Below are 10,970 nucleotides of genomic sequence, written 5' to 3'. Positions count from 1 at the left end.
AAACAAACATTTACCTTTGGTCTTAATTTAACGTTAGGGTTAGTTATAAGGTTAGCAGTGTGGTTAAGGTTAGGTTTAAAAAATCAAATGTCCTAAAAAGCGAAATTGTAGAAATAGGCGGGGTTTATTACTTTATTGTATGTGATAACTAGTGACGACCCACAGGAACGGGACAGAAAAAAACATGGGGAGAATGTGAAATATATTTTAGTAAAAAGTCTTCAGTTTCTACTCAAGAAAAGGATGATTCGATCTGTCCCGGGTGGAATAGGGATTGAAAAGGTAAGGTATGTTGCTGGTGCACACCGCGGTGTGATGAGGTTATATTTTACACTCCATCGTAACTACCCGTAGGCAATTTTAACTGAATACAGGTTGCTCATCTCTCCATGTATTATGCAGTAAATCATTTTCACCACATATTCAGCATATGATGCATTTATAGATACATTTGACAAGTCAGTTATGCATATAATAAGAAATCGCGTTGTCAATTTCACCATGCCAAATGGTGGAGTTACATCAAAATCGAATCAGGCCCCCCTTAACCAACTGATGTTATAAAGGAGCGCTCGAGCCCCTGCCAGTCGTATCTTGTTGACTACCTTGGTAGTTAGCTAGCAAAATTCGAGTAGGTTTTTATATCATACTACAAGACAGTCATTCACAGATAAATCGTACTTATTTGTGGTTCTAACTAGCTGGCTGCATCTTTTATGTTAAATTTAGGATGATGTCATTGTAAACTATAACAAACATTCGTTGTATCATCCAGAAACCCTACTGAACTAGCTACAAAAAAAAATCATAGCACCCCCATGGCATGATACATCAGAAAGGCGCGTGATGACAGATACTGTAGTTGCAGTGGAACTTTGCATTTTCATGCTTATTTAGTGGCAAGGTAGCTTACACAGTAAAACGGAGATACATAGTTTGTATTGCATGAAGATCTTATGGCATAAATCTATATGGCGGTATTGCATAGTGGTATTTATTTTTCCTTCCATACATACACCCATATATAGTCCTATGTATCACGTGATTATTACCATACCATAACTAAATTAATGGAGCTGTGTTTTACATACTGCGAAGTATGATGCTAGGGTGAGTATGGGGCATACGTTGGCCTCTGCATGTGAGCAACAGGAAATAACCTCAGGCCTCACCCACAATTACTTTGGGTGAACATTTGCGTTTTTAGGAAAGTCGATGTCTTTCTCTAGTTTCTGCTCATATTCATTTGCCCCATGCAGCTACAGGTAACTGCCAAAATAAAGGAAACACCAACATAAAGCGTCTTAATGGGGCATAGGGCCACCATGAGCCAGAACAGCTTCAATGCACTTTGGCATAGATTCTACAAGTGTCTGGAACTATTGGAGGGATGCGACACCATTCTTCCACAAGAAATTCCATCACTTGGTGTTTTGTTGATGGTGGTGGAAAACGCTGTCTCAGGCGCCGCTCCAGAATCTCCCGTAAGTGTTCAATTGGTGACTGAGACGGCCATGGCATATGGTTTACATCGTTTTAATGCTCATCAAACCATTCCGTGACCACTAGTGCCCTGTGGATGGGGGCATTGTCATCCTACGGGAGCATAGCCATGGTAGCCAAAATAATGGCCTGCCCAGCATTTTTATACATGACCCTTAGCATGATGGGATGTTCATTGCTTAATTAACTCAGGAACCACACTTGTCTTTTCACCAGTGCTGTATGATTAAGTTAGCCTGAGTCCCTCTGGAGCTCTTGTCCAGAGCATCGGTTGGCGTCCACAGTGCTTGAAGTGGACAGAAATAGGTGCCTGCTGGTACTCTTTATATTATTTAGGTGCAGGGCGGCATTCATAGTATTTAAGATACTATATTCATGTCCATTTTCGGTGTTCCATCTATGACAGTGCTGACATGTTATTGAAGAATCATCAGTTTTGTACTCTCACTTCTACAGTGTCACAACACAAGTTCCTGCCCTGTTGCTTATAGATGGTCTGGTATATTTCTACATCTTTTTTGCTGGATCAGCTCTCAAAGTAAGCACTTCCTCTTTTTCTTCAGATGTACCAGGCCTTCCTTTTGAAACGTTCTGCTTGGGGAATGGGGATAGACAACACTGTTTGAGGAGGGTGCTTCACCATTATGGTCTGATTCCTAAAATACGCAGCATAATGCAAGCTTAGAGAGCTTGGAAAACGTTTTTGTTTTAGGTTTCTCACAACTTGCAATTGAACAGTATTGCATTATAAGGCTATACCCTCGATTATTACAGTAGGTAGGTTTGGGGATGATCAACGTAATAGGTGCTATTAGTAGGGGAGGTATAAATCAGCATTGAAAAATAGTAGTATAGAAAAATTGCTTTTATTTTGTTTGGAGGTGTGTCAAGTCAACCTGTAGTGTTGGCAGTGGGGCCTATGCCTTACAGGAGGTGTGATCATATCACTGAGAGATGGGCAAAACGCTGAGTCATATCCCAGCAACAGTCTCCCCTGGCAACACGTCGCTCCTTGACTACTGACAGAAGAGGCCTGCTTTCTCTCCTACTCTATAAGTTGTGGAACTAACCTGGCTCGTTTTGTACCTCAGATAGATGATGATAATAATGCTGTTTTGCCATTCAAACACATCTGTTCTACAAACCTCTCACTCCTCATACACATTCTCTCAAATGTCAGAGTGAAAATTGATAGGGATCATGTATCCATTGTAGCAGGGTTGGGGGCAATTCCATTTAAATTACAGTCAATTCAGGATGAACACTGAAATTCCAAATCTCTTCAATACTTTTCAATAAATCTTATTTTATTGGAATTTGGTTTACTTTCTGAATTGACTGGAATTAAAATGGAATTGACCCCAACACTGCATTCTAGTAGCTGTTTTATAAAGTCATCGTCCTGTCAAGTTTAACCTAATGCTGTATTTGTTCTGATATGAGATCAAAAGCTTAGCCTTAGTGTGTGGTAAGCAACTTCATGTACCTGACATCTGTTGGATTGAAGTGTATAAAGATACTTAGCCTATTTATGATAGATAATTTCATACCCTTTTGGTTTGCCACGTCAGGCTGGTTCTGAGACTCCCCTGGGAGTGTTCATTTCACTATTGACTCTTATTGGGCTGTTCTAAAATATAAACTTTCCCTCTGTCTATAATGAAGCCTGAAGGTTGTTTAAATTGACCAAAATGTTCACGACTTTACCTCAACCTTGTGAAAAGGTGAGAGGAACAAACATACACCTCTCCAGACTGGGTGGGAACAGACAGTTCCATGTGGAAATGTAACAACATTTAAATTATATGTCAAAAATATATGTCCTTCAAATAGCCTACCATTTCTTTGTACCACAATTCAGGGAATACAAAATTCCAATTGCCATTTTAGTTAAATTTTGACATGGAATGACCTAGTCATTGTAGGTTTTTGTCTTATTGAGACTCCAGCTGAGTGTGTTCACAGCTTGGTGGGCACTGGGCCTAGCAAGTTCATGACCGCAGGACCCGGTGGCTTGGTGGGCACTGGGCCTAGCAAGTTCATGACCGCAGGACCCGGTGGCTTGGTGGGCACTGGGCCTAGCAAGTTCATGACCGCAGGACCCGGTGGCTTGGTGGGCACTGGGCCTAGCAAGTTCATGACCGCAGGACCCGGTGGCTTGGTGGGCACTGGGCCTAGCAAGTTCATGACCGCAGGACCCGGTGGCTTGGTGAGCACTGGGCCTAGCAAGTTCATGACCGCAGGACCCGGTGGCTTGGTGGGCACTGGGCCTAGCAAGTTCATGACCGCAGGACCCGGTGGCTTGGTGAGCACTGGGCCTAGCAAGTTCATGACCGCAGGACCCGGTGGCTTGGTGGGCACTGGGCCTAGCAAGTTCATGACCGCAGGACCCGGTGGCTTGGTGAGCACTGGGCCTAGCAAGTTCATGACCGCAGGACCCGGTGGCTTGGTGGGCACTGGGCCTAGCAAGTTCATGACCGCAGGACCCGGTGGCTTGGTGGGCACTGGGCCTAGCAAGTTCATGACCGCAGGACCCGGTGGCTTGGTGAGCACTGGGCCTAGCAAGCTCATGACTGCAGGAACAGGTGCCAAGATGAAAAAGACTCACACTTTTTAACCAAGAAGTAGAGCCCTCTTGGACTTGTTGGCATTCCTTCTAAAAACAAACATAATTTTATTTCCTGCTTTGATTTGATACAGCTCAAATTGATTTCTTAATTCAAGGTGAGAGGAGTGTTGTTAGCCTAGTGGTCCAGTCTGTTGGTGTATTAGCATGACAACAATAGAAAAGAGTAGGTTACTGTATATAACGTTTTGGGACCAGGCTAGTGAAATGTAGGCTCTGGTGCGTTTTCTCCATAGACACCTATGAGAAAATGTTGATGTAACAAGATGTGTGTCTGTCTCACATAGTAGTGTTCACAGAGCTGTGTCTGCAATGATTTATACTTGAATGAAACATAAGCTGTAGTGACATGTCCTTTTGCTTTTTCTGTTAAATGTTGATGAGTGTAAATGATCTGGATTAGGCCTAGAAGGAGGACTTCTGACTCTATTTCTTCCTGTCATAATGAGCTTGTGACTTGCATCTGTATATAGCCAAGTTATCGTTACTCATTGTGTATTTATTACTTTAAAAAAAACATTTCTATTATTTCTCTCTCTGCATTGTTGGGAAGGGCCCGTAAGTAAGCATTTCACTGTTAGTCTACACCTGTTGTTTACGAAGCATGTGACATACTATTTTATTTTTATTTCTGTTTAAAGAGAGAAGATACTAGACTATCTAATCTCCCCAAAAGAGTCAGTGACACCACTGCCAGCCTAAAATAAGTTATCAGAACAGTGAATCCAATATCCCTCACGCTCTCTGGCTGTTAGTTGGTGACTGGTCTATAGAGTTCCTTTTCTCTCTCATCTTATTCAACTGTTACCATGCACCAGCAAAAAAGATAGCTCAGGTGTGCGAGTGCCTTTTTGAATTTTGACTCGTCTATAGATGAAATCAATTGCTGCCTGCCTTTTGATTTCATACGGTTCACTTTAGGATGAATTTAGTTCATTGCCCTGGGTCTGGTTGGGATGATGATACACTTCACAGTTATATATGAAGTTAGTCTATGTGATTTAAACATTGTTAGCTCATCCTGCTTCCATTTCAACTCATAGGCCTAGCTTGTTTTACCACATGGAAAAAGATCACGTCTTGCTACTTAAGACCAGAAACCATTGTTAGAATCATTAACCTGCTTATTCACAGTCATATAGGCTAGCTAGTAGGTAGTGGAAAAAGATCACATCTTGCTGCATAAGACCAGAAACCATTGTTAGAAGAATCATTAACCTGCGTATTCAGTCAGCTAGTAGCTATCCTATCTTTGATGATCTAGCTAAGATGTTGGTGTATCAGCCCTTCCTCTCAGGTTCTCATCACATACGCTGCTGCTATTTTTTTATTTTTAGGGGGTAGATCAGCTTTAATATTGCAGATAGATTATAACTTCCATCAATGTAATTGTCTGCATCACTTCCAATCCCCCATATGTTTTTTTTCTTTGTTTTTTCTCGCATATATATATATATATATACACATACATACACATATATATATATATATATATATATATATATACATATACATACACATATATATATATATATATATATATATATATATATATATATATATATATATATATATATATATATATATATATATATATATCCTTTAAAAATATATATATTTCCCTTTATTACTTTCCAACCCCACCATCCCTTCCCTAATTGGAGTAAACTAGTGAACAACAATGCTTAGGCCTCTACTTCATGCTTATACATACTATATACATTTTATGGACACAGTCACTAATTATATTTTGTTTGTTTTTACTCCTGAACTTCCTCCGATCATTTTCATGATGTCCATCTGGTATGCTTCTATATGCCATATCTTTCTAACTGTGCTCTTTCACAAAAGCTCACAATATATAACCTATATACTTATTATGGACACAGCATGTCTTACACTAGTTATCCTGTTGTTATTAGTTGTTGTTATTAGTCCCATCCTTCAGCTCCATTCAACACCACCCATCTATCTCTTAACACCATCCATATTGGATTTCTATTTGCCATATATTTTTCAACTGTACTGTGATGTTTTACAAAAGTTCTGAACCTTTCTATTCTCATTGTTTCTACGGTTTGTGAATTGAAAATAAACATCTTTGCTAAAAGTATTATTATATTATTGATCGATTGACTATGACTTTTCAGATCACCCAGTAGTGCTATATGCAGGGTCTGCTCCATGCAAATATTGCAATCCTTCAGCCATTCCTGGACCTGTGTCCAGAAACAAGCTACAAATGGACAGTACCAAAACTAATGATCTAATGATTCTGTCTCTTCACAGCCAAATCTGCAGAGCTGGGAAGATTTTATCCCCCATACAAATAACATTCTATTGGTAGCAAGAATTTTATATAATAATTTAAATTGATAAATTCAAAATTTTGAATCCGGCGTCGTTTTGCGTATCAGTTCATAAACACTATGCCATGGAATCGGTACGTCAAAAATCTCTTCCCAACTATTTTGCAATCTATATGGGACGGCTGTCAATCTTTTGGTCCTTAAATGAAACTGGTAAACTTTTTTTATTTATCACAATTTTCTTTAACCAATTATGTTCTTTAATGTAAGGCCGACAGACAAGTTCCTTACTTTTTCCTCCTTCCACTTTCCTCTTCCATTTTTGCGGTAATGCTGCAATTATTTGGTTGTAATTTTGGGTAGAGCAGATATTTCCATATGTTTTTGTTAGCTGCATGTGCGACATACAGTAACTCCACCATTCCTACCGATAATATAATCAAAGATTATACCTTTTTAAAAAAAATTCTACAAAAAGAACGTTTTTTTAAATTAATTAGTATATTTGAGTTTAACTACTATTTGTTGCAATATTTGTTCTGTCATTTCTGGAGGATGAAATTGAAATTGCAACCAACATTCTATGGCTTGTTTTAGAAATAGTGATATTTGGGAGATTATTTCCTTTGCACGCTGCTGCTACTGTTTATTAGCTGTCACTTTATTCCTAGTTATATGTACATATCTACCTCAATTACCTCGTAACCCTGCACCTCGACTCTGTACTGGTACCCCGTGCATATAGCAAAGTTATAGTTACTCATTGTGTATCTATTATTACTTTTATTATTACGTGTTTTACTTTTCTATTACTTCTCTATTTTCTTTCTCTCTACATTGTTGGGAAGGGCCTGTAAGTAAGCATTTTACTGTTAGTCTACACCTGTTGCATACGAAGCATGTGAAGAATAATACCATTTTATTTGATTTCTGGTCTAGAAGGTGTTGTTTGCCCCTGCCAACACTAGGGGGCAAAAAAGTGAAGTTACTGTGCTCTAGGAGCATTGTGTTCCAAGCCAGCTTCACATCATCACAGTACAGTGGGCAGGATGTGTCCACTCCTGTTCATGTGTGTGTCACTCTGTTCATCCTAATCCCCAATCCAATAGGCCTACACACTCCTGGCTGGTTCTTCCCACACAGAAATGGTTTGTTTGTGTTCATGTATTTCCTCAAAATGGATGCAGCATAAATGCCCCACATAACTGATGGACTGGAGAGGTAAACAAAAATATTTCTAATAGGAATCAATAACTCCATCTGAGTGGGGACCATATAAACAAAGGAACAAACACAAAACGACAGAGTTCAATTTGAGATTCAGACAGAGAGGTGTCGTGTACAATGTGCAGGGCATACAGACTCATCACTCCTCTCTAGCACACACTCAGACACAGAATGGCCTTTAGGATGTTCACCACCAGGGCCCTCCATCATCACAGTCCTCCATACTGAAAGTAGAGAGATACAGCAGATCAGTTTACTGCTGTTCTTCCTGTCTGGGTCTGACAGCTCACACATGTCTCCTAATGACCTCTACCCCTTCCTCCTTCCTATCCCTCCTTCCTACTTCCTATCCCTCCTTCCTATCCCTCCTTCCTCCTTCCTATCCCTCCTTCCTATCCCTCCTTCCGTCACCAACTATAAACAACCCTGCACTGAGGTTGGTACCAGGTTTGGAGTCAGACCTAATCTGAAACAGAAACCTTTACTAGACTCGGTCCCTCTGGTTCCAACTTCCTAACCAGCCAGCCTGTGGTCTGCCTGAAGGTGTATGTGTGTGTGTGTGTGTGTGTGTGTGTGTGTTACGACAGGAACCACTACACAGGAACAGCTACAACAGCATCACCACAGTGCCCTGCCCTGCGATCTGAGTGTGTGTTCCCTCCACCAGGGCACTGCGTGTGTAGCGCGTAGCTAAATGGAGTCGGAGCAGCTCTTCAACAGGAACGGCTACTACAGGAACGGCTACAACAGCATCACCAGCGCCAGCAGCGACGAGGAGCTGCTAGATGGCGCAGGGGTTGTCATGGACTTCCACACCTCTGAGGACGACAACCTTCTGGATGGAGACGCCACCTCACCAGGTAGGCCCACTGCTAATCACTGCCGACTACGCCATCAGACCCCCATAGCCCCCCCATGGCGCTGGGTTACTGTTCCCAACGGAGATATCCATCCATCCAGCCATGCCACCCCATCCCAAAACATCCTCCATCAGATGTCTGCTGCCTCTTGACTTCAGTTCTGCTCCAATTCATACCGGTCATCTCCATACCTGCGATTGGTGGTTGCAAACTTACCCGCCCACCCGCCATCTTGTTTTTGTTTCATGCTTACAGCCTAGTCCATATTAGCCTGGTCCCAGATCAACAAACATGTTTTTGCATGACAACGGCCATAGGACTTGGCTAATACAGCACAAAGAAACCGATCTGGGACCAGACTATGTCCATTCCTGTAATCCTGTTTTATTTTCATACTTTCCCTGCTATCGCCATTCATGCGGTACCTCATTCACTGCTCTATTCATTGTGCTTCACTTCCTGTTTACTTTGTGGTTGTGACATGTGGCGTTACATTTTGCAGCTTTTATGGTTGTGTACTTTTGACCTAATTCGCTGCTTTTCTAGGTGTGGCTTGTACCATGCTGCTTTGTGATTGGACACTTGAACTGTACACTTCCTGGTTTGTGGGTGTGGCTTTGATTATTCACCGTTTTTTTTTTGGTGTGGCTTGTACCCATGCAGCTTTGTGTCTGGACATATGTGCTTTGTAAATGTGGTTCATGTTATTTCACTCATCACTATGATGTAGACTTGATGGCATCCATTTGACATTTGTAGTTATTTATCAGACACTCTTATCCAGAGCATCTTACAGTAACAGCATCCTTCACATTGTTCCTGTACCACCGATGCTCCTCTGTCAGTCCTGTACTAATCACCTGTACCTTCAACCCACTGCCACATCCTTCTTGTTTCCTGTTGCTGCCTGCTGGCCTGATGCCTGTGTTGCTGAGTCATGTCTTGTTACCGTAGTTACACTGGCTTCCTGCTGCTGCTCTAGGTTGGGGTTCTAGTAGCTGATCAAAAGAGAAACAACTCCCTCATATCTGATATGATGTTTGATATGACAAGTCCCAGAGGAACAACTCCCTCATGTATCTGATATATGATGTTTCTCTGTGACTTGTCATATTAAACATATCAGATAGGAGGTAGTTGTTTTCTGTGACTTATTAAACAACTCCCTCGTATCTGATATATGACGTTTTAATATGACAAGTCACAGAGAAACGACTCCCTCGTATCTGATATATGACGTTTAATATGACAAGTCACAGAGAAACGACTCCCTCGTATCTGATATATGACGTTTAATATGACAAGTCACAGAGAAACGACTCCCTCGTATCTGATATATGACAAGTCACAGAGAAACAACTCCCTCGTATCTGATATATGACGTTTAATATGACAAGTCACAGAGAAACGACTCCCTCAACTCCCTTAATATGACAAGTCACAGTTGCCTGCAGTGACTGTGAATAGTAATTAGGGAAGCTTGTGTTATCTTAAGGTCTTTGAAATGCAATCGAATCGAAAGCCAGGCAACCTCATGAATTTATTTCAGGGTTTTTGTGTGACAATTTTAAGTGTGTTTGAACTTCTGTGTGCATGTTTGTGTGCGAGATTGGAATATGTGAGTCTGAAGGAAGGATTATAAATGGATTACCGGTATTAAATTAAATGTATTAAACCATGGATGCAAGGAGAGGCCAAGGGAAGCCAACATCAGGAGAGCCTGTTTATGTTGATTGAGTCTGATTGGACGTAATACTAGTCTAAACTAGTTGTTCTAATCTAATTGAAGTTGTGTTTAGGGGCACACAGGGAGTGCTTGACATTTTTACTCTGCTGCACAATACTCTCCTTATCTACCGTCTCTCCGCAGTGTTGTGTACAAGGGCAGAGCTCCTCGTGTGAGTGCGTGCGCCTCTGTGAATGCAGTACTATGAACTGCTGAGTACAGGGCTCTTCTTTCTCCTATTAAGCTCATCCACAGATTCCAGAAGTCAATGAAGATGTGTAACCAGAGAGTGGACAGGCACTAACACTACTGCCAATACTGTACTATGTGTGAATACCAGTATGCAGCCTAACCCCTGTTTCGCTGCATGCCTGAGAGCCAGTCTGTTTCTACTTCTTTAGCCGGCTTGTCGTATTTCCAAGCAAGGCAATGAAAGGATGTAGCAGTTGAATGTTGAAACGCTTGGGAAACCAGGTTAGTGAGTCTGAATACTTTATCATGTAGACCTAGTTTAACTGGCTCATCATGTCTTAATGCAGCATTGCCTCAGCCTCAGGGCAGGGAGTCCTCACACCCAGCGATATCTAACTAGAAAATGTTATATCTAGTGCACCCTGCTGTAACCTATCACAATTTGGGTAGGCCATGTGAATATGTTTTTCTTTAGTGTTACTGGTGTCCTGTGACAAGGAGACCAGAGCAGACCCGTCACATTGATA

At 41.3% G+C, this 10,970-nt stretch overlaps 2 protein-coding genes across 6 annotated transcripts in view; one reads left to right on the top strand and one right to left on the bottom strand.

Annotated features, from left to right (window-relative positions):
• The first annotated feature begins 148 nt into the window (after positions 1–148).
• LOC123483320 (H(+)/Cl(-) exchange transporter 3-like) overlaps positions 149–10,970 on the top strand; it is a 47,384-nt gene continuing 36,562 nt past the window's right edge. For 3 of the 5 annotated variants that reach the window (XM_045213111.1, XM_045213114.1, XM_045213115.1), the window contains exons 1-2: positions 149–282; positions 8,333–8,525. In XM_045213111.1, coding sequence (XP_045069046.1) covers positions 8,360–8,525 — 166 coding nt within the window. In that variant the 5' untranslated portion in view covers positions 149–282; positions 8,333–8,359. Of the gene's footprint in view, positions 283–8,252; positions 8,526–10,970 lie in introns of all 5 variants that reach the window. The other 2 variants (XM_045213112.1, XM_045213116.1) reach the window with 2 other exon arrangements.
• Positions 3,463–4,074, bottom strand: LOC123483329 (proline-rich extensin-like protein EPR1). Its single transcript, XM_045213133.1, has one exon. It carries the CDS (start codon positions 4,072–4,074, stop codon positions 3,463–3,465), a length of 612 nt encoding a protein of 203 aa, XP_045069068.1.

Source organism: Coregonus clupeaformis, unplaced genomic scaffold (genome assembly GCF_020615455.1).
Source record: "Coregonus clupeaformis isolate EN_2021a unplaced genomic scaffold, ASM2061545v1 scaf0079, whole genome shotgun sequence".
Classification (NCBI taxonomy): domain Eukaryota; kingdom Metazoa; phylum Chordata; class Actinopteri; order Salmoniformes; family Salmonidae; genus Coregonus; species Coregonus clupeaformis.
The sequence above is the reverse complement of the archived record's forward strand: the minus strand, read 5'-3'. Positions and strand labels throughout refer to the sequence as shown.

Excerpts from the sequence above, each read along its gene's own strand:
- LOC123483329 (XM_045213133.1), bottom strand. The coding sequence starts at position 4,074 with ATGAGCTTGCTAGGCCCAGTGCTCACCAAGCCACCGGGTCCTGCGGTC.